This window comes from Hemitrygon akajei, unplaced genomic scaffold (genome assembly GCF_048418815.1).
Source record: "Hemitrygon akajei unplaced genomic scaffold, sHemAka1.3 Scf000055, whole genome shotgun sequence".
Taxonomy (NCBI): domain Eukaryota; kingdom Metazoa; phylum Chordata; class Chondrichthyes; order Myliobatiformes; family Dasyatidae; genus Hemitrygon; species Hemitrygon akajei.
This window is the reverse complement of record NW_027331941.1, coordinates 415,386-434,055: the sequence shown is the minus strand read 5'-3', so window position 1 is coordinate 434,055 and position 18,670 is coordinate 415,386. Positions and strand designations below refer to the sequence as shown.

Here is an 18,670-nt window from a genome sequence, read left to right as displayed (position 1 = left end):
TCTGATCAGGGACAGTCAGCATGGCTTTGTGAAGGACAGATCGTGTCTAAAAAGCCTGATAGAGTTCTTTGAGGAGGTGACCAGGCATATAGATGAGGGTAGTGCAGTGGATGTGATCTACATGGATTTTAGTAAGGTATCTGACAAGGTTCCACACGGTAGGCTTATTCAGAAAGTCAGAAGGCATGAGATCCAGGGAAGTTTGGCCAGGTGGATTCAGAAATGGTGGAGGGAGTAGATTCGGATTGGAGGGTTGTGACTAGTCGTGCCCCACAAGGATCAGTTCTGGGACCATTACTTTTCATGATTTTTATTAACAACCTGGATGTGGGGGTGGAAGGGTTGGTTGGCAAGTTTGCAAATGACACAAAGGTTGGCGGTGTTGTGGATAGTGTAGAGGATTGTCGAAGATTGCAGAGAGACATTGATAGGATGCAGAAGTGGGCTGAGAAGTGGCAGATGGAGTTCAACCCGGAGAAGTGTGAGGTGGTACACTTTGGAAGGACGAAATCCTAGGCAGAGTACAAAGTAAATGGCAGGAAACTTGGGAGTGTGGAGGAGCAGAGGGTTCTGGGGGTACATGTCCACAGATCCCTGAAAGTTACCTCACAGGTAGATAGGGTAGTTAAGAAAGCTTATGGGGTGTTAGCTTTCATAAGTCGAGGGATAGAGTTTAAGAGTCGCGAGGTAATGATGCAGCTCTATAAAACCTTGGTTCGGCCACATTTGGAGTACTGTGTCCAGTTCTGGTCACCTCACTATAGGAAGGATGTGGAAGCATTGGAAAGGGTACAGAGGAGATTTACCAGGATGCTGCCTGGTTTAGAGAGTATGGATTATGTTCAGAGATTAAGGGAGCTAGGGCTTTACTCTTTGGAGAGAAGGAGGATGAGAGGAGACATGATAGAGGTGTACAAGATATTAAGAGGAATAGACAGAGTGGACAGTCAGCGCCTCTTCCCCAGGGCACCACCGCTCAATACAAGAGGACGTGGCTTTAAGGTAAGGGGAGGGAAGTTCAAGGGGGATATTAGAGGAAGGTTTTTCACTCAGAGAGTGGTTGGTGAGTGGAATGCACTGCCTGAGTCAGTGGTGGAGGCAGATACACTAGTGAAGTTTAAGAGACTACTAGACAGGTATATGGAGGAATGTAAGGTGGGGGGTTATATTGGGGGGGGGGCAGGGTTTAAGGGTCAGCACAACATTGTTGGCCGAATGGCCTGTACTGTGCTGTATTGTTCTTTGTTCTTTAATACTTCTCTCCAGTGACTTTGTTTACATGACACCAGTAATCGCTCCACTGTAATTACTGAAGACTCAAAATTGTGTACTGTGGCATTTGGACAGTGAAGTACATTGAATCTAGAGTGATTATAATGGAGCAATTACACATTAGTGGTTCAGAGATATCGCTGTGGTTGAACCGGTTTTCATCCTTCAATGTTATTGCAGCATTCCTTGTACAATCGGGGGCTTACCGTACTTTCTTTATTTTACACTCGGGTCTTCCGAGAGCTGCGAACAGTCGTTTCGCTCCAGGATCTCCGAGATTGTTATTACCCAGCTCCAACTCCATCAACGATGGGCTTTTAGTGATAGCGGACACGAGATGTTTGGCGCAGGAGTCCGTCAGGTTGTTGTTGTCCAGCCTGCGGTGCGACAGAAACTGTATATGTGAGTGAGAGTGAGGGAATGAATGCAAGGAAGAGAGGGACGGGATAATACTTAACGGAGCAGATATGACAGGAGAAAGGAAGTGGAAGGAAAGTGTGAAGGAAAGAAAGAGCGAGAAATGTGGAAAGAAGACTGAATGAACTTGAAATAGAAAGAGGGAAGGCCTGAAGAAAGAGTGAGAATTAAAGTCCCAAAGTGGGCAGCATGGAACATGGCATGGACAAGGGGCGGGGTGGGTGTGAATAGGAAAGTAAAGAGGAAGGAGGCAAGAAGGGGGTGAGGGAGAGCGAGAGATAGTTGTGAACTTATAAACAGGAGAAAGCCTGCAGATGCTGGAAATCAAAAAAACAACGGATGCAAAATGCTGGAAGAACGCATCAGGTCAGGCACCACCAATGGAAATAGACAATCAGTTGTCGATTCAGGACGAGAGCTTTCATTCGACTTGTGAACTATGTCAGCTCCATCATAGCCACTACCCTGGGGCATCCTCCAGGGGCGCTGCCTGAAAAACACGGCATCCCCCATGAAGGACCCGCATTACCCAGGGCGTGCCCTCTTCTCATTGCTACAATCAGCAAGTAGGTACAGAAGCATGAAAACACACACTCAACAATTCAGGGATAGCTTCCTCCCCTCTGTCAGCAGATTTCTGAATCGGTATTGAACCCATGAATACTCCCTCACTGCTGTTTATTTTTCTTGTTTATTTTTACTTTCAGCACGACTTATTTAATTTAACTTTTCAATTTATATTACAACTGCTTTCTTCTGGTCCTTGTCCCGTATTACTGTATCTAATTGGTTGGCCTGTACCTTCCAATCAGTCTGTATTTGGAAGTCACACGGGATCCCAGATCTGTCATTCTCCATCACCTTCTCAGAAGTTTTCCAGTTTCATTACTGTCCTTAGTGTCTTGTTGACCTTCTACAGAGACAGGCATTCCAGGGTTCATGTCTGGGACCTTCAGACATGTGCATTCCGGCAGACGATCCAGTCTGTGCTTAGGTTGGATTCCCTGCTCATAGTCTCGCCTTGTTTATTAGTTATTGTAATGCCTGCACTGTTTTGTGCACTTTATGCAGTCCTGGGTAGGTCTGTAGTCTAGTGTAGCTTTTTTTCTGTGTTGTTTTTTTACGTTGTTCAGTGTAGTTTTGGCATTGTTTCATCTAGCACCATGGTCCTGAAAAACGTCGTCTCGATTTTACCGTGTACTGTACCAGCAGTTATGATAGAACTGACAATAAAAAGTGACTTGACTTGACTGCTTGTCTACCAGTTGTTCGTGTTTGGAGCCTCGGATTCCATTTCCGAGCTTCGCTGAGCAATGCTCGGGAAGTTTAACACATGTTCCTTCAGCTTGGTGGCTCTGATGCCTGACAGGAGCTTCCATGTTGTTGACGGGCAGGTTATGGGCCGGTAGTTGCTCCTTTGTGAGGATTCTTCATTATCACAAGATCACAAGACAAAGGAGCCATTCGGCCCATCGAGTCTGCTCTGTCACTCCACCATGAGCTGAACTATTCTCCCATCTCGTTCCAATTTCCAGCTTTTTTCCCATATCCCTTGATACCCTGACTAATTAGATACCTATCAATCTCCTCTTTAAACACCCTCAATGATTGGGCCTCTACAGCTGTATGTGGCAACGAATTCCATAAATCCATGACCCTCTGGCTAAAAAAAAATTTCTCTTCATCTCTATTTTAAACGGGTACCCTCCAATTATAAGACTGTGACCTCTTGTCCTGGACTCACCCACCAAGGGAAACAGCCTTTCCACATCTACTCTATCCAAACCCTTTCAACATTCAAAATGTTTCTATGAGATCCCCTCTCATTCTTCTATACTCTAATGAATACAATCCAAGAGCAAACAAACACTCCTCATATGTTAGTCACTGCATTCCAGGAATCATCCTCGTGAATCTTCTCTGAACTCTCTCCAACGTCAGCACATCCTTTCTAAGATAGGGGGCCCAAAACTGCACACGGTATTCCAAATGGGGTCTCACCAGTGCCCCATAGAGCCTCATCAACACCTCCTTACTCTTATACACTATTCCTCTTGAAATGAATGCCAACATAGCATTTGCTTTCCTTACTGCCGATCCAACCTGGCGGTTAACCTTTAGAGTATCCTGCACTAGGACCCCCAAGTCCCTTTGCACTGCCGATTTTTGAATTTTCTCCCCATCTAAATAATAATCTACCCGATTGTTTCTTCTTCCAAAATGTACAACCGTACATTTCTCAACATTGTATCTCATCTGCCATTACTTTGCCCACTCTCCTAAACTGACCAAGTCACTCTGCAACCTTTCCGTTTCTTCAACACTTCCTGCTCCTCCACCTATCTTGGTGTCATCCGCAAACTTAGCCACAAAACCATTTAATCCATAATCTAAATCATCGATATACAGTGTAAAAAGAAGAGGCCCCAACACCGACCCCTGCGAAACACCACTACTAACCAGCAACCAACTAGAATAGGATCGCTGTATTCAACGTATAATTCTCCGTAACTTCTGCCACCTCCAACGGGATCCCACTACTAAGCACATCTTTCCCTCCCCCCCTTTTCTGCTTTCCGCAGGGATCGCTCCCTACACGACTCCCTTGTCCACTTGTCCCCCCCATTCCTCCCCACCGATCTCCCTCCTGGCACTTATCCTTGTAAACGGAACGAGTACCGTCCTTCCCTGACTCAGCCAGTTAAGGTTTGGAGTTGCTGGATTTGAGCTGCTCGTCGTGTATGTGATGCTGCTGGTTCCTTCAGCCAACAGGCGTGAATCATGTCAGGCCCTACTCAGGTCCAGCTCTGCATTCTTGCTACCCATCGCTAGATATCTTCCACTGTGATGGTGACGGGTCCTTCCCCTGGGAGATTGCAGAGTCTTGCTCGTAGGTCTTTCAGCCATCGGGCACTTGGCGTTACGTGATGCTACTCTTCCGGCACTCCTCAGTCACTGTTCCGGATGCTTCAGGTTATTGCTCTGGAGCTGTGCGAATACTTTTCCAGGCTCTTTGGAGCACAGTCCCTGTATTCGCTTGGCCTCTGCCTCCTCAGTGTACCTCTGTAGTCTGGCCGACAGAGACGTTAACTGTTGCTTGGCAGTTTCCAGGGCTTCAGCTGTGGACATGCCTCTGTACTTCCTTAGTAGCCGAGACTTTGTATTTCCGAACTTTCTGCAGCTGTGACTCGACTGACCTCCACCTTTGTGGCTTTCTTCCTGCCTTCCAGTCATGGTCTCCATGGGGAGGGCATTTTAACAGTCGTCTCCACCGTATTTAATTTGGTAGCCCAGCTTTTTCCTTCGGGCTGCTGCTGCCGAAGTTTGGGGAGCCTGGTTCATTCATTCACATTCGCCAGTTTAGCAATGATCTTCTCTCCGACTGCAGCCGCCAGCACCCGGGACTGCCTGAGGTGTGGTTCCAACTTGCCTTTCCTGTGTACAAAGTGATGCTATTACCTTTGTGCTGTCTGTGAGTTGTGGAGCTGGGGTTTGAACTCGTGTTTCCCAGTCGGCCCGGTCCTGCGGTGGAGCTGCTGTGTTGCATCATTATTGTATGCTTTCCAATTCAAGCTGTGGTAGACAATGCTTGATTGCTGGGTCACCAGTTGCTTTTTCGTGAAGCGGGACGACGGTCTTCGTTGCTGCCAGAAACAACACATGGGCTCGATATATCCTCTTTTATGAGGGTTGCTGTTAAAGTAACATTCAATGAATTCCATGTTGTCCAGCCTCGTCCATTTAAGGTTTGTTCCAGTATCCAGTTTCTCACCAGGTGGTCCCAGTTCCCCAAACATTGGGACGGGGCTTGTTAAGCCGGGCGACGTCCGAGCCAGCATTCCTCTTCTTGCTCTTGTCCCTCTCATCTGGAGTTTTTTTAAAGGCAAAATGTATGTACGATGGTCCCACCCTACACTGGTACTGGGCCGTCACCGTGGACACTCCGAGGTGTGTGTGTGTGTGTGTGTGTGTGTGTGTGTGTGTGTGTGTGTGTGTGTGTGTGTGTGTGTGTGTGTGTGTGTGTGTGTGTGTGTGTGTGTGTGTGTGTGTGTGTGTGTGTATGTGTACTACGGGATTACAACTTTCTCAACCAGATAGATAAAGAGACACTCAAAGCCCGCGGGCCAAATCCGGCCCGCGGTGGAATTATCTTTGGCCCGCGAGATAATATCTAATTACTATTAAAGCTGGCCCCAGTAATCGAAGCGCCTATGGCGTATGATATGGCTAATGCTGAGTTTATTCAGGTACCAGGTTTTCAGGGTTTTAGTGTTTATTCGGCAGTCTTGCTCGGCAGTCTTCTTCATAAGAAACGGAATTTGTAAAGTGAAACACTTTGTAGTTATAGCAGAGACTGAGACACATGAGAGCAGGCTGAAAAAACAGAGGCAACGAAAGCTGCGTTCGCATGCGTCCGACTGATCCAGCCCGCATGAAGCTGCATTTTGCTCAATCCGGCCCGTGACCTAAAATGAGTTTGACACCCCTGGACAAAGAGGTGAATGGGATATCTGGAAATGGTTGTGGAAATTAGGAGAGAAAGACAAAATGAAATAACGGAAAATAAGATGACAAAGGAAGTGGGGGTGTGTGAGAGGGGAAGAAAAAAACAGAAAGTGAGAGAGGAAAGATAGAAAGGGAAAGAGTTGAAGGGAGAAAAGAAGAACAGCGGAGGGAACAAGAGAAGGGCAGGATAAAAATATCAGGAAGAAACTGGGGAACATCAAGAGAGAAAAATAAAAGATAAGAGAGAGAGCATAGCAAGTAGTAGAGGGGTACAAAGAGGGCAGCGAAGAAATGTCAGGAACTCAGCAAGAGAAGAGGAAGAGCAGAGAAGGAAAGAGTGAAAGAGACTGTGGGGAGTAGCACAAAATAAGGAAGCAACGGGGAAAGCATTCGAAGTGCAAGTGGAAAAGAGAAAGGACAAATATGTAGAGAGCATGGATACGGAAAGCAGAGAGAGAGAAAGAGAATGGATTGAAACAGTGAAAATGAAAGTCAACTAATATCATGCGAGTTTCAAAATACCTGTTAATTATACATCTGCCTCTACTAATAGCCAACTGTAAATGTGAAACATCCAGTAATTCAATTTACATTTTCACAGTTCGTGACTTACCCCACTGTTTGTATTTTGGATTTGGGATCCGTCAGAGCCTTGGACAATATTTCCACTCCAGAATCTCCCAGATTGTTTCCTTCCAACCTGAATGGAAATTGACAAATTACACAAAACAATTATGGATGATTTATTGATTCAGGGCTTTCTGTGATCAATATCAGATGCTATGTTTCAACAGAGATTATGGTCCAAAGGATGATCCCAGGAATCAAAGGTTAAAAGTAGGAGGGGCGTTCGATGGCAATAGGCCTGTACTCGTTGGGAGTTCAGGAGGATGAGGGGAGCATCTCATTTAAATCTGTCGGATATTGAAAGGCCTGGATAGAATGGACGTGGAGGGGATGTTTGCTACAGTGGGAGAGTGTCGGACCAACGGGCACAGCCACAGAACTCAAGGAGGGATTTCTTTAGCTGGAGCGTGGCAAATCTGTAGAATTCGTTCCAGTGACGGTTGAAGAGGCCAAGTCATTGGGTATGTTTAACACGGAAGCTGATAAGTTCTTGGTTACTAAGGGCATGGTTACGGGGAGAACGCAGGAGAATGGGATAGCGAACGATGATGGATCAGCCATGGTCAGATGGCAGACTCGCCCAATCCTGCTCCTCTGTCTTACTGGGTGACACTTAGATTAACCAATATCTGTTTAGTGAATGATTGCTTTCCGCGGACCGGAATTTGACATCCAGACGAAGGATCGCAGTGCCAATCTGTAACCTGTTGATTACTGAGTATTTTGATGCTCATACACGCCTTGTCATAGTTGCTCATATACAAAATACCAAATACATGTACATAGTGTACACGTATACATAGAGTCTGATATACATATATTGCAGTTATATATGCAAAATAAAACAAAAGTAACATTCAACACATATCTTGTCGCAAAATCAGGTAAAAAAGAGTCACCTCAACACTTGGCACTTATTCAGGACAGGTTCCAGCTGGAGGAGCCCCTCGCATTGAACAGAGCAGTTCCGAAGGTCAAGTTCATTGATGGACAGGCAGAGCCGAATCGCATGGGACAGAACAGCGTAGTCGATGGGCGTGAGTAACAATGCCTTCCCGGAGTCCGAATCTCCAAATGCAAGTCTGGGTACAGAGCCCAGCGTGGTTTGAGCCAGCCCAGAATTCTGAGTCTCAAACAGGTAGTGCAGCGTGTTCAACAAGCTCCTTTTACCTTGTTCGCTCCAAGTCAGCCCAATCCGGCTTTCCATCTTTTCCTTCAGCCAGCCAATCACTCGGCAGGCGGTTTCGCGAGAGCGAGAATCCAGAAACTCGTCCAGTATTCCAGATGCCCCGGGGGAGGAGAGACCCACCACAAAGCGCAGGAAGATCTCAAAACGCCCATCGCTCTCGTTGTGGGCTTCAGTGAGCATTTTCAGGATATCCCTGGGATCTGGAGTCAGGTATTGTGCAAGTGCGGCTACAAACTCTTGGATGGTGAGGTGTGGGAATGCGTACACAAATTTCGGAGTAGAATCATCTCTCTCTACAAGTTCCACCAGGAACCCAGACAGGAACTGGGAAGGCTGCAGATTGTGCTTCTTCAAATCATCATCCGTAAACACTATCTTCTTCTCCTGCACTCCTGAGAAGGCCATCTGACCAACTCTTAGCAATAAGCCTTTACATTCTTTAGTGTCGGTGACATGACTTTTCAGGATGTTGTAAATAAAATGGGAATAAAGCTGGGTGATGGTCTTGGGAATTAATGTACGTTTCTCGTCTTGCATAAAGAAGGGACCCAAAACCTGACCGAGGATGCAGCAGTAAGAGGGGTTGTAGCTCATCGTGTACAGGATCTTGTTCTCTTCCATGTGTTTGAAAAACGCTGATGACACCTTCTCGTCCTTGTCAAAAAACTTGTTGAAGTATTCTTTCCGTTCCTCACCAGAAAATCCAAGAATCTCAACCCAGAGATTGATCTGCGCCTTTTCCAATAGATACAACGCTGTGGGGCGGGTGGTTAGTAACACTGAACATCCCGGGAGCAGTTTGCGCTGGATTAGACTGTAGACAATGTCAGATACTTCACCATGGCTATCGGGATCGGGGCACATGTGTTGACGCTCTGTGCCACTCCCGCTGTCATCAAAGTTGATGTTGCCCTTGAATTCATCAAATCCGTCGAATATAAAGAGCAAAACTGTAGGATTCTTCCAAATTTCATCTAGAATTTTCTCCAGGTAAGGATATGAAAGTACAACCAGATGCTTCAAAGATACTTTTCCGTTAATGGTGTTCAGGTCGCGGAATTTGAAACTAAAAACAAACTGGAACTGTTGATACAGATCTCCGGCGGCCCAGTCGTGAATTATTTTCTGCACCAAGGTCGTTTTCCCAATCCCCGGAACTCCACAGGCAGCCGCCGAGCACCCCGAATGAAATTCCTCCGCCTGCCCGTTTGACCTCTGCACCAGGCGGACCTCCCGAGTAAAACAGCTTCGAAATAGCTCGCCGATGCGGATTTTCTCCAGATCTCTACGTAGATTCGATTCCCGGCATTCCTCGTGATCTTTGCCACGCGCCAGCAGCTCGTGCTCCACCAGCCTCCACTGACGTATCGGGGAAATGATGGTCAGCTCCGTGTATCGGTCGCCCAGCTGCGAAAGCTTCACCATTCCCTTCTTCAGGCTAGACTTCAATTCGAATATCTCGGTCAGCTTCAGGAGGGATTCCTTGTGCTGCTTTTGTATGCCTTTGAACAGAGCAAACAGAGTTTTACCACTCCACTGGCTTATAAACTGCAATATTAAGAATCCTTCCCTGTCAAAGACAGTGCTGCCAGTCATTTGTACTGAACTTGACATAGAGCACAGAGTGTAGAGCAGCAGGGGAACAGGCCCTTCAGCCCACAAAGCTGTCCCAAACTAACTAGTAATCAAACGGTTCACTAAACTAATCCCTCCTCTCTGCACAATGCCCATATCCTTCCATTTTCCTCACATTCATGGCCCTATCTCAATATGCCTGCCTCTAACACCACCCCAGGCAGAGCATTCCAGGCACACACCACTCTCTGTATATTTCCACCGTATCTCCTTTGACCGACCCCTTTTCACCTTAAATCCATGTGTTAAGACATTTCAACCCTGGAAGAAAGATACTGACCGTCTACCTTCTCTATGCCTCTGGAAATCTTGTAAAATCCTGTAAGAACTCCCATCAGCCTCCGCCGCTCCAGGAAATATGGTCCAAGCTTGTCCAACCTCTCATGATAACTGTGGTCTCCAATCCACGCAACATCCTGGTGAATCCCTTCAGCACCCTGTCCAAAACCCTGTCGTCCTTCATATGTTTGGGTGATCAGAACTGTACAGCCTACTCCTGGTGAGGCTTAACTGGAGTTTTATGAAGCTGCAACGTAACTTCCTGACTTTTGAACTCATTGTCTTTAGTAATAAAGTCAAGTATGCCACATGTCTTCTTCACCACCTTTTCGGGACGTGGCTTTCAGTTCCAGGACATCAGATACGTCCCGCTCCTTTAACGAGCAAGGGGTCCCTCCCTCCACCATTGTTCCTGCCCTCACAATGCACATCACATCTTCCTGAGAGGAATTCCTCTTGTCCTTATCTACCTCCTCATCATCATCGGCCCCATCCAACGCATCATCCTCCACAACTTCCCCAATCTGCAAAGGGATCCTGCCACGGAAAGTATTTTTTACCTCCCACCCCCTCTTTCCACGGGGATGGCTCGCTCCCTGAGATCCCCTTGTCCACTCGTGTCTGCCTATTCACCCTTCCTGAAGCACTTACCCCTGCAAGCAAAATCAGTGCTGCAGCTGCCCACACACCTCCTCCCTCACGACCATTCAGGTTCCCAGGCAGTCCTCCCAGGTGACACTTCACCCGCACATCAGCCGGAGTCATCTATTGTATCCCGTACTCCCGATGCAGCCTCCGCTACATTGATGAGACCCGTCGTAAATTGGCGGACCGCTTCATCCATCACCTCCGTCATAGGCAGGACTTCCCGGTGACCTAACATTTTAATTCCCATTCAGACATGTCGATCCATGGTCTTATCTTGTTCTATGATGAGGACAACCCCAGGGTGGAGGGGCAACACTTCATATTTCATCTGGGTAGCCTACAACCTGTTGGGATGAATATCAATTTCTCCTTTCGCTAAACATCTTCCCCCACTCACACTTCCTCTATTCCCCACTCTGACATTTTACCTCTTCTCACCTGCCTATTACTTCCCCCAGGGAACCGTCCTCCTTTCTTTTCAGACTTAGGCCGATCTCCTCTCCTGTCAGATTCTTTCTTCTCCAGCCCTTGACCTTTTGCATCCACGTGGCTTCACCCATCTCCTGCCAGCTCGCCTCCTTCCCCTCCTCCCACCATCTTCTCCCTTCCTTTTCAGCCACGAGAAAGTGTCTGGACCTGAAACGTCAACAGCCTACTCATTTCCAAACAGGTCGACTGATCTGCTGAATCCCTCCAGCATTTTGCGTGTGTTGCTGATTGGAGAGAACGTGCTTGCATTTACCCAATCAATACGCCTCGTAATTTTGTATACCTCTATCTCTTTGTCTTCCTCGATATCCCCTGTACTCTTTCAGCCTTATTTACATCCTTCCTGCCTCTAGGTGACCAAACCTGCACACAATACTACAATTTAGGCCTCTTTCACGTCTTATGCAGCTTCACGTAACATCCCATCTCCCAATCAGTCCTTTGATTTATGAAGGCCAATGTGCCAAAAGGTTTCTTTACATCCCAATCTACATGTGACGCTACTTTCCAATAAATAATGCACCCGTATCCAAAGATACCTTTGTTCGACAGCACTCCTCAAGTTCCCTACCGCTCACTGTGTAAGACATTACCTCAAACTTGTCTGCATTGAATTCCATCCGCCATTTCTCACTTCAGTTGTTCCATCTGATCCCAAACCCACTGCACGTCAAGGTAGTCTTCCTCGCTGCCCACTACACCCTGATCTTGGTGATCCAGTCCTTTGCACAGTACTGTATCCAAATGCATCCGAAAGTGCTGCAGTTTTACTTGCCTCAGCCTCTTCCTCGTCTTATCCACTTACCGTGTAGTTTGCTGGGCAGTTCCGATACAACCTCTGAGACGACTGCGTGGCTTGGGAGAGTGGCACCTGTTGGATCCAAGCAGATCCGGTCAGCTCAGCAATGAATCGCATTTGCTCGGGAGGCCGCGTTAAAAGCCTGGCGAGCGCGCGACGGGGCCGTACCGTGTTTCTCAACTTCTTTCAATATCATGTCCAGCTTAGGTACCCCACAGCGCATGTTCACAAAGGAGTCCCACATGGCTCTTTGGGCCGCGGGACCCTTCGCCATCGTCAGTCCCAGGAGAAGTTCCGAACTTTCTGCCCTCTGCCCCTTGTCCGCAAGTTCGGTGACCATCTGAAGGAAACAAGCGACTGCACGTTCAGAAACAGGGTAAATGGATCCGGTGCGCTAAGAAAATGCTGAGCTGGAGCAATCACAAGTGAAGGGTACGGCGCAACAGTCTGAGGCACATATATACAGGTCTGGTACCAAAGACTTTGTCACAGTTCTGTCATAATCTTTTCTATTGCATTGCATATGCTGACCAAAAAAAAACAACAAATTTCATGACATATGTGAGTGATAATAAACCTGATTCTGATAAGGGTCTCCATCAGAGAGTGGAGAAAGGGGCATGGAGAGGGGAATCTTGGCTGTAAAAAGCGGAAGGGAGAGGGCAGGGTGCAGAAAGCACCTGAGAGACATTCTGTAATGATCAATAAACCAATTGTTTGGAATCAAGTGACCTTGCCTGATGTCTCAGGGTTGGGTGTGTCTGCACTCGTGCCATACCCCCTCTGCCCCAGGCAATACCTCTCACACACCCCTCCTGCAGCGCTCAAGTCAAGTCAAGTAAAGTTTATTGTCATTTCGACCATGAACTGCTGGTACAGTAGATAGATAGATACTTTATTCATCCCCATGGGGAAATTCAACATTTTTTTTCAATGTCCCAAACACTTATTGTAGCAAAACTAATTACATACAATACTTAACTCAGTAAAAATATGATATGCATCTAAAATCACCCTCTCAAAAAGCATTCATAATAGCTTTTAAAAAGTTCTTAAGTAGTTTACTTAAATACATTGAGTCCTAACCCCGGCACTTTAACATATCTTACTCCTGGTGGTTGAATTGTAAAGCCTAATGGCATTGGGGAGTATTGATCTCTTCATCCTGTCTGAGGAGCATTGCATCGATAGCAACCTGTCGCTGAAACTGCTTCTCTGTCTCTGGATGGTGCTATGTAGAGGATGATCAGGGTTTTCCATAATTGACCGTAGCCTACTCAGCGCCCTTCGCTCTGCTACCGATGTTATACTCTCCGGTACTTTGCCCACGACAGAGCTCGCCTTCCTTACCAGCTTATTAAGACGTGAGGCGTCCCTCTTCTTAATGCTGCCTCCCCAACATGCCACCACAAAGAAGAGGGCGCTCTCCACAACTGACCTATAGAACATCTTCAGCATCTCACTACAAACATTGAATGACGCCAACCTTCTAAGGAAGTACAGTCGATTCTGTGCCTTCCTGCACAAGGCATCTGTGTAGTCCAGTCTAGCTTCTTGTCTAACTGTACTCCCAGATACTTAACCTGCTCCACACATTCTCCATTAATGATCACAGTGAAGCAACGTTCCTCCAGGTCCCTGGTGCTACGTGAAACCTCACAAAACTACACTAGACTGTGTGAGACAGCACAAGGCTACACTGACTACGTGAAACCTCACAAAACTACACTAGACGATGTGAGACAGCACAAGGCTACACTGACTATGTAAAACAACATTAAAACTACACTAGACTACAGACCTGCACAGGACTACATAAAGTGCAGAAAACAGTGCAGTAATTAATAAACAAGACAATAGGCACAGTAGAGGACAAATTACAATATAATAATAAATCATGTAGATGTCAGTCTAGACTCTGGGTACTGAGGAGTCTGGTAGCTTGGTGGAAGAAACTGTTACATAGTCTGGTCGTGAGAGCCCGAATGCTTCGGAGCCTTTTCCCAGACGGCAGGAGGGAGAAGAGTTTGTATGAGGGGTGCGTGGGGTCCTTCATAATGCTGTTTGCTTTGCAGATGCAGCGTGTAGTGTAAATGTCCGTGATGGCGGGAAGAGAGACCCCGATGATCTTCTCAGCTAACCTCACTATCCGCTGCAGGGTCTTGTGATCCGAGATGGTGCAATTTCCGAACCCCTGTAGAATGTGATGAGGGTGGGGGGTGGGAGATGGACTTTTCTCAGCTTTTGCATGTAGAATGTACTGTGTATGTTAATCAAAATGCCTTCTTTGGTTTGCTAGAGTAGGATTGCTTTTATGTCTGGTAAGTGTTTAGTCTCGCAGTTGTTTAGCTTTGGACTTGCTGATATGGGGACTGTATTCATTTGTTAACCAATGGGGAATGTTATTTTGTCTTGTGGGGCTGGGAGCTTGGGGGTTTTCGCGGTTTTTTCAGGGGAGGCGGGAAGGAGACGCCGCGGAAGGTGAACGTGCACTGCACTGCTCGGTCGACCACCGCTGGTGGTGGTCCCAGGTGCGAGGACGAGGAGGTCGGAGGAGAGGGACGTGGGGTCGAATGGTTCGATGGTTGAGCTCCAACGATGTGCACTAAACTGACTGAACTTTGATAAGCTGGCACCTTTTGTTTTACTTTCTTTTCCGTCATGTGTACTTTATTGCATAGTACTCTCTTAGTTTTAGTAAAATCTTTAAAGTGTATTTCATAACAGTATCTGGTGTGAGTTTGATATTGCGTGTGCGCGCGCGGCATAAACTTGTTTCTCGCAGCACCTGCGTGTACGGGAGGTGGGGTTGGTGAGTGGCTGGATTGCCTTTTCCCCTAGACATATACCAGCCTGTTGGGTAAGTGTTACACGCAGAAAGTAGAGACACTGCTGGGCTTTCTTTCCTATGGAGATGGTGTTGAGACACCAGGTGACATTCTCCGCCAGGTGAACACCAAGAAATCTGGTGCTCTTAATGATCTCAACGGAGGAGCCGTCAATATTCAGCGGAGATTTGTCACTCCGTGCTCTCCTGAAGTCAACAACCATCTCTTTTGTTTATTTTCACATTCAGAGACAGGTTGTTGGCTCTGCACCAGTCCGTTAGCCGCTGCACCTCCTCTCTGTAAGCTGACTCGTCGTTCTTGCTGATGAGACCCACCACGGTCGTGTCATCGGCGAACTTGATGATGTGGTTCGAGCTGTGTGTTGCAGCACAGTTGTGGGTCAGCAGAGTGAACAGCAGTGGACTGAGCACACAGCCCTGGGGGGCCCCCGTGCTCAGTGTGCTGGTGTTGGAGATGCTGCTCCCGATCCGGACTGACTGAGATCTCCCAGTCAGGAAGTCTAGGATCCATTTGCAGAGGGAGGTGTTCAGGCCCAGCAGTTTCAGCTTTCCAATCAGGTGCTGAGGAATGATTGTGTTGAATGCTGAACTGAAATCAATGAACAGCATTCCAACGTACGTCTTTTTTTGGCCGGGTGGTTGAGGACCAGGTGGAGGGTGGTGGCAATGATGTCGTCTGTTGAGCGGTTGGGACGACTCGCAAGCTGCAGGGGGTCCAGTGAGGGGGGCAGCAGGGTCTTGATGTGCCTCATGACGAGCCTCTTGAAACACTTTACGATGACGGATGTGAGTTCACCAGGATGGTTGCACTCAAATTCCCAAAATCCTTTGCTCCTGCCAGATTAGCAGACTTTAGCACAGTACTGTCTATTTGTCAGTAGATGAGCAACATCCAGCCATGTTAAAAAAGGATCCGGTGCTTTCCCGGCGTATACGGCAAATGAACTTGTCTCGGGCTTCCGGTCGGATTGTAACCGATGTTACAAACTCCGCCTTCTGCATCGGGGAAGATGCCTGTGCATGTTTAGTCCTGTGGTACTAATACTCCAGTCGTCCTCCATTGAAATACAGCGAGAGAAAAGAACTCTTAACAAAGATGAAGATCTCTCTCTGAGGAAGAAATACAATCCGACTGTCAACAAGGTGGCAGAGCAGAAACCTCATTGGATAAAGACTAACCAATCAGGACGGACAGTCTTTGCTTCCCATTTCTGTGTCTCCGAGAACTTTTTTTTCCTGAAGCCTCCTCTACTTGTGTGAGAAATAGTCTGGTCAGTTGCTGATCAAAGGTCAAAGCTCAAAGTAAATTTGTTATCAAAGTACAAGTAAGTCACCATAGACTAACCTGAGATTTATTTCATGACCATAAGGCCCAGGAGCAGACTGAGACCGTTCGGTCCATCCAGTCATCTCGGCTATTCCATCATGGCTGATTTATTATCGCCCTCGACCTCATTCTCCTCCCTTCTCCCCGTGACCTTTGATGCCCAGATGAATCAAGAACCATCAACCTCAGCAACACACACGCAATGCCGGAGGTATCTCTGCACATGGGGTCCAATATCCCCTTGTTTTCCTCACTTCGGCCAAACACTCCATTCATTGCGTATCCCGCTGATGTTCTCAGACAACCGTCTGCCCTGCTACTTTCCACAAGAGCAGTGAAACAGAATTAGGCTATTTCGCGCTGTTGTCGCGAGGACAAAGTCACCGGTGAGACTTAGCTGGTAGACATGAAGATGTCTCTTTATTCGACTTAACCAGACTCAGCAGGGAGCAATTTGAGACCCTTTCAGAGGAAGAGCCCTCCTTCACTAAACACTACGCGATATTTTATATGCTAAGTATCAAAAGGGCAATTGCATATTTTCAATGCACCTACAATGCTTCCTGTGAACTACACAGAAACTTCACTCCTCCCTCGTCACACCCACACCACAGACACCCAAATTAACTTAGATCAGCATTGTCTGGTCTTCGAATTCACAGTGGCCCTTGGGACACCATTGTTCAGAGCAGCATTTACAATTTAATCTGCAGTCCATATTCAGATCTGATGACTTGTGGCTGGAGTCAGGTGCTGAAGTTATTTACTTTATACACTAAACCTCCAAAAGTGCCCTAACGGGTCCATCGAGTCTGGTCCACCGTATCATTACAGCTGATTTATTGTCCCTCTCAAACCCATTCTCCCGTCTTCTCTCCACAACCTCTGACGCCCTGACTGATCAAGAAACTATCAATATCGCTTTTAAATATACCCAATGACGACCTCCGCAGCCGTCCGTGACAATGAATTCCACAAATTCACAATCCTCTGTCCTGATGTTGTCCAGAGCAAATTAAATTCTATTTGCCTCTTCTCGGAACATCTGATCACATTTGTTATAACTTCCTGATATTTAAAGTTTCATGCATCCCCGGCACAAGAACCTGAATTAATGCATCGACTACACAAATTTTGTCATTTGCCAAGACACAGAATGTCTTCGGCACTGGGCTCCAAAATTCGTTTACTCGTTTTATTTTTTCCAGTTATCTGGAGCGACAGTACCGGTTAGTAAGTTAATTGGTTCTTGGGTATTGCGCCGTGATTATCCCTGGACTGCGTCGGGGGAATGCTAGGGAGCGTGGCTTGAAGGGACAGGAGGACATATTCCAGGCTGCTTCTCAATCAATAAATATTCGAGCTTGCCCTTTGGCTGTCAGAGAAAACACACAAGGGACAAACTCCGGAACGCTGTGTATTTGACGTGATGCCCAGTGCAAATCCCCTCGCCCCCATCTTCCCCACCCAATAACTGCACTCGCTCACCCAATGCTCTTTCTCATTGAAGTGTTTTCCGTAGGTCAATGTTGAGCTGACGCCCGTCACCCCTTCTTCCATCGCCTGCAACAGTCGGCTCTGGTAGAATTCCGTCACCTTCGTAATGTCGGAGTCATTCAAACGGTGAAGAGTGGAAGAAGCTGTGTCTGGGAAATTAACAACACACGACTGCATTGAGAAGGATACAAAAGGAAAAAAAAACAAACTGCACTTGCATAGATTCTCCTCGGTAAAGATTCCACAAAGTGCTTTAAAGAGAATGAAATGTTCCACTGAAATGGTTACTCTGTGCACAGTAGAACCTCTTATTTCTCTCTTTCTCTCTGCCCCGCACTCCTTCCTTACGCGATCTCTTTCCAGCTTCTCCGATACTTTCTAGGCGAATATTTGCACTTCTGCCATTTCTTTTTTTGGCACCTTTGTTACCTTCCTCCCCCTCTCTGTAGCTCTTCCTTCTGTCCTCCTTTCTCTCTGTAAACCGTCATTCACTTATCTCCCTTTCTCTCGCTTCCTCAGCCTGCATGATTACCTAAATCTCTTTCTCTCTATATATCTATCTTCTAACCCCATGTCTGACTGACCGGATATATCTGTGAATCTCTTTCTCTCCCTCCCACTCTCACTCTCTCCCTCCATTTCAAGTCTCTTTGATGACCTTTACTGGTTAATCATTGTCCGCTTCCACTCTCAGCCTGAAAAGGTCGACTGTTTGTTGACTCCCGTCGATGCTGACTGAATTGCTGAGTTCCTCCAGCATTGCGTGTGTGTGTTGCATTGTGTGCTTAAGTGAGGACAGTATGACCACTTGGGGACGTTCGAGTGAAGGATAGATGACTGCATGGAGGATGCGTGGTTTAGTTTCTATGCGCACGTCCATCAATCACATTGATCTTTGTGCCTCCCCCCCCCCCATGAATAAACGCGAGGTTCAAGACGCTTCCTAAATGCACACTCTCCACTTTCAGTCGTTACATGCCCAGGTCTTCCCATCACCTGTGGTGGCTGTTCAAGTATCTATGCAGTGTACAGCACTGAGATTTGTCTCCCCACAGATAGCCACGAAACAAAAAAAAACATGGAACACGTTCAAGGAAAGACATGAACCAACACCACCCCTCCCCAAAACCCACACCC

General features: G+C 47.0%; 1 protein-coding gene across 3 annotated transcripts in view; it reads right to left on the bottom strand.

Annotated features, from left to right (window-relative positions):
• Positions 1-18,028, bottom strand: part of LOC140721459 (NACHT, LRR and PYD domains-containing protein 14-like) — a 34,980-nt gene extending 16,952 nt beyond the window's left edge. Inside the window, exons 1-6 of one of the 3 annotated variants that reach the window (XM_073036278.1) lie at positions 17,525-18,028; positions 12,030-12,201; positions 11,868-11,933; positions 7,722-9,513; positions 6,809-6,895; positions 1,479-1,649 (exon numbers count right to left, since the gene is read on the bottom strand). In XM_073036278.1, the coding sequence (XP_072892379.1) occupies positions 1,479-1,649; positions 6,809-6,895; positions 7,722-9,513; positions 11,868-11,933; positions 12,030-12,201; positions 17,525-17,710 (2,474 nt within the window). In that variant the 5' untranslated portion in view covers positions 17,711-18,028. The remainder of the gene's footprint in view (positions 1-1,478; positions 1,650-6,808; positions 6,896-7,721; positions 9,514-11,867; positions 11,934-12,029; positions 12,202-17,524) is intronic. The other 2 variants (XM_073036279.1, XM_073036280.1) reach the window with 2 other exon arrangements.
• Between the last annotated feature and the right edge of the window lie 642 nt (positions 18,029-18,670).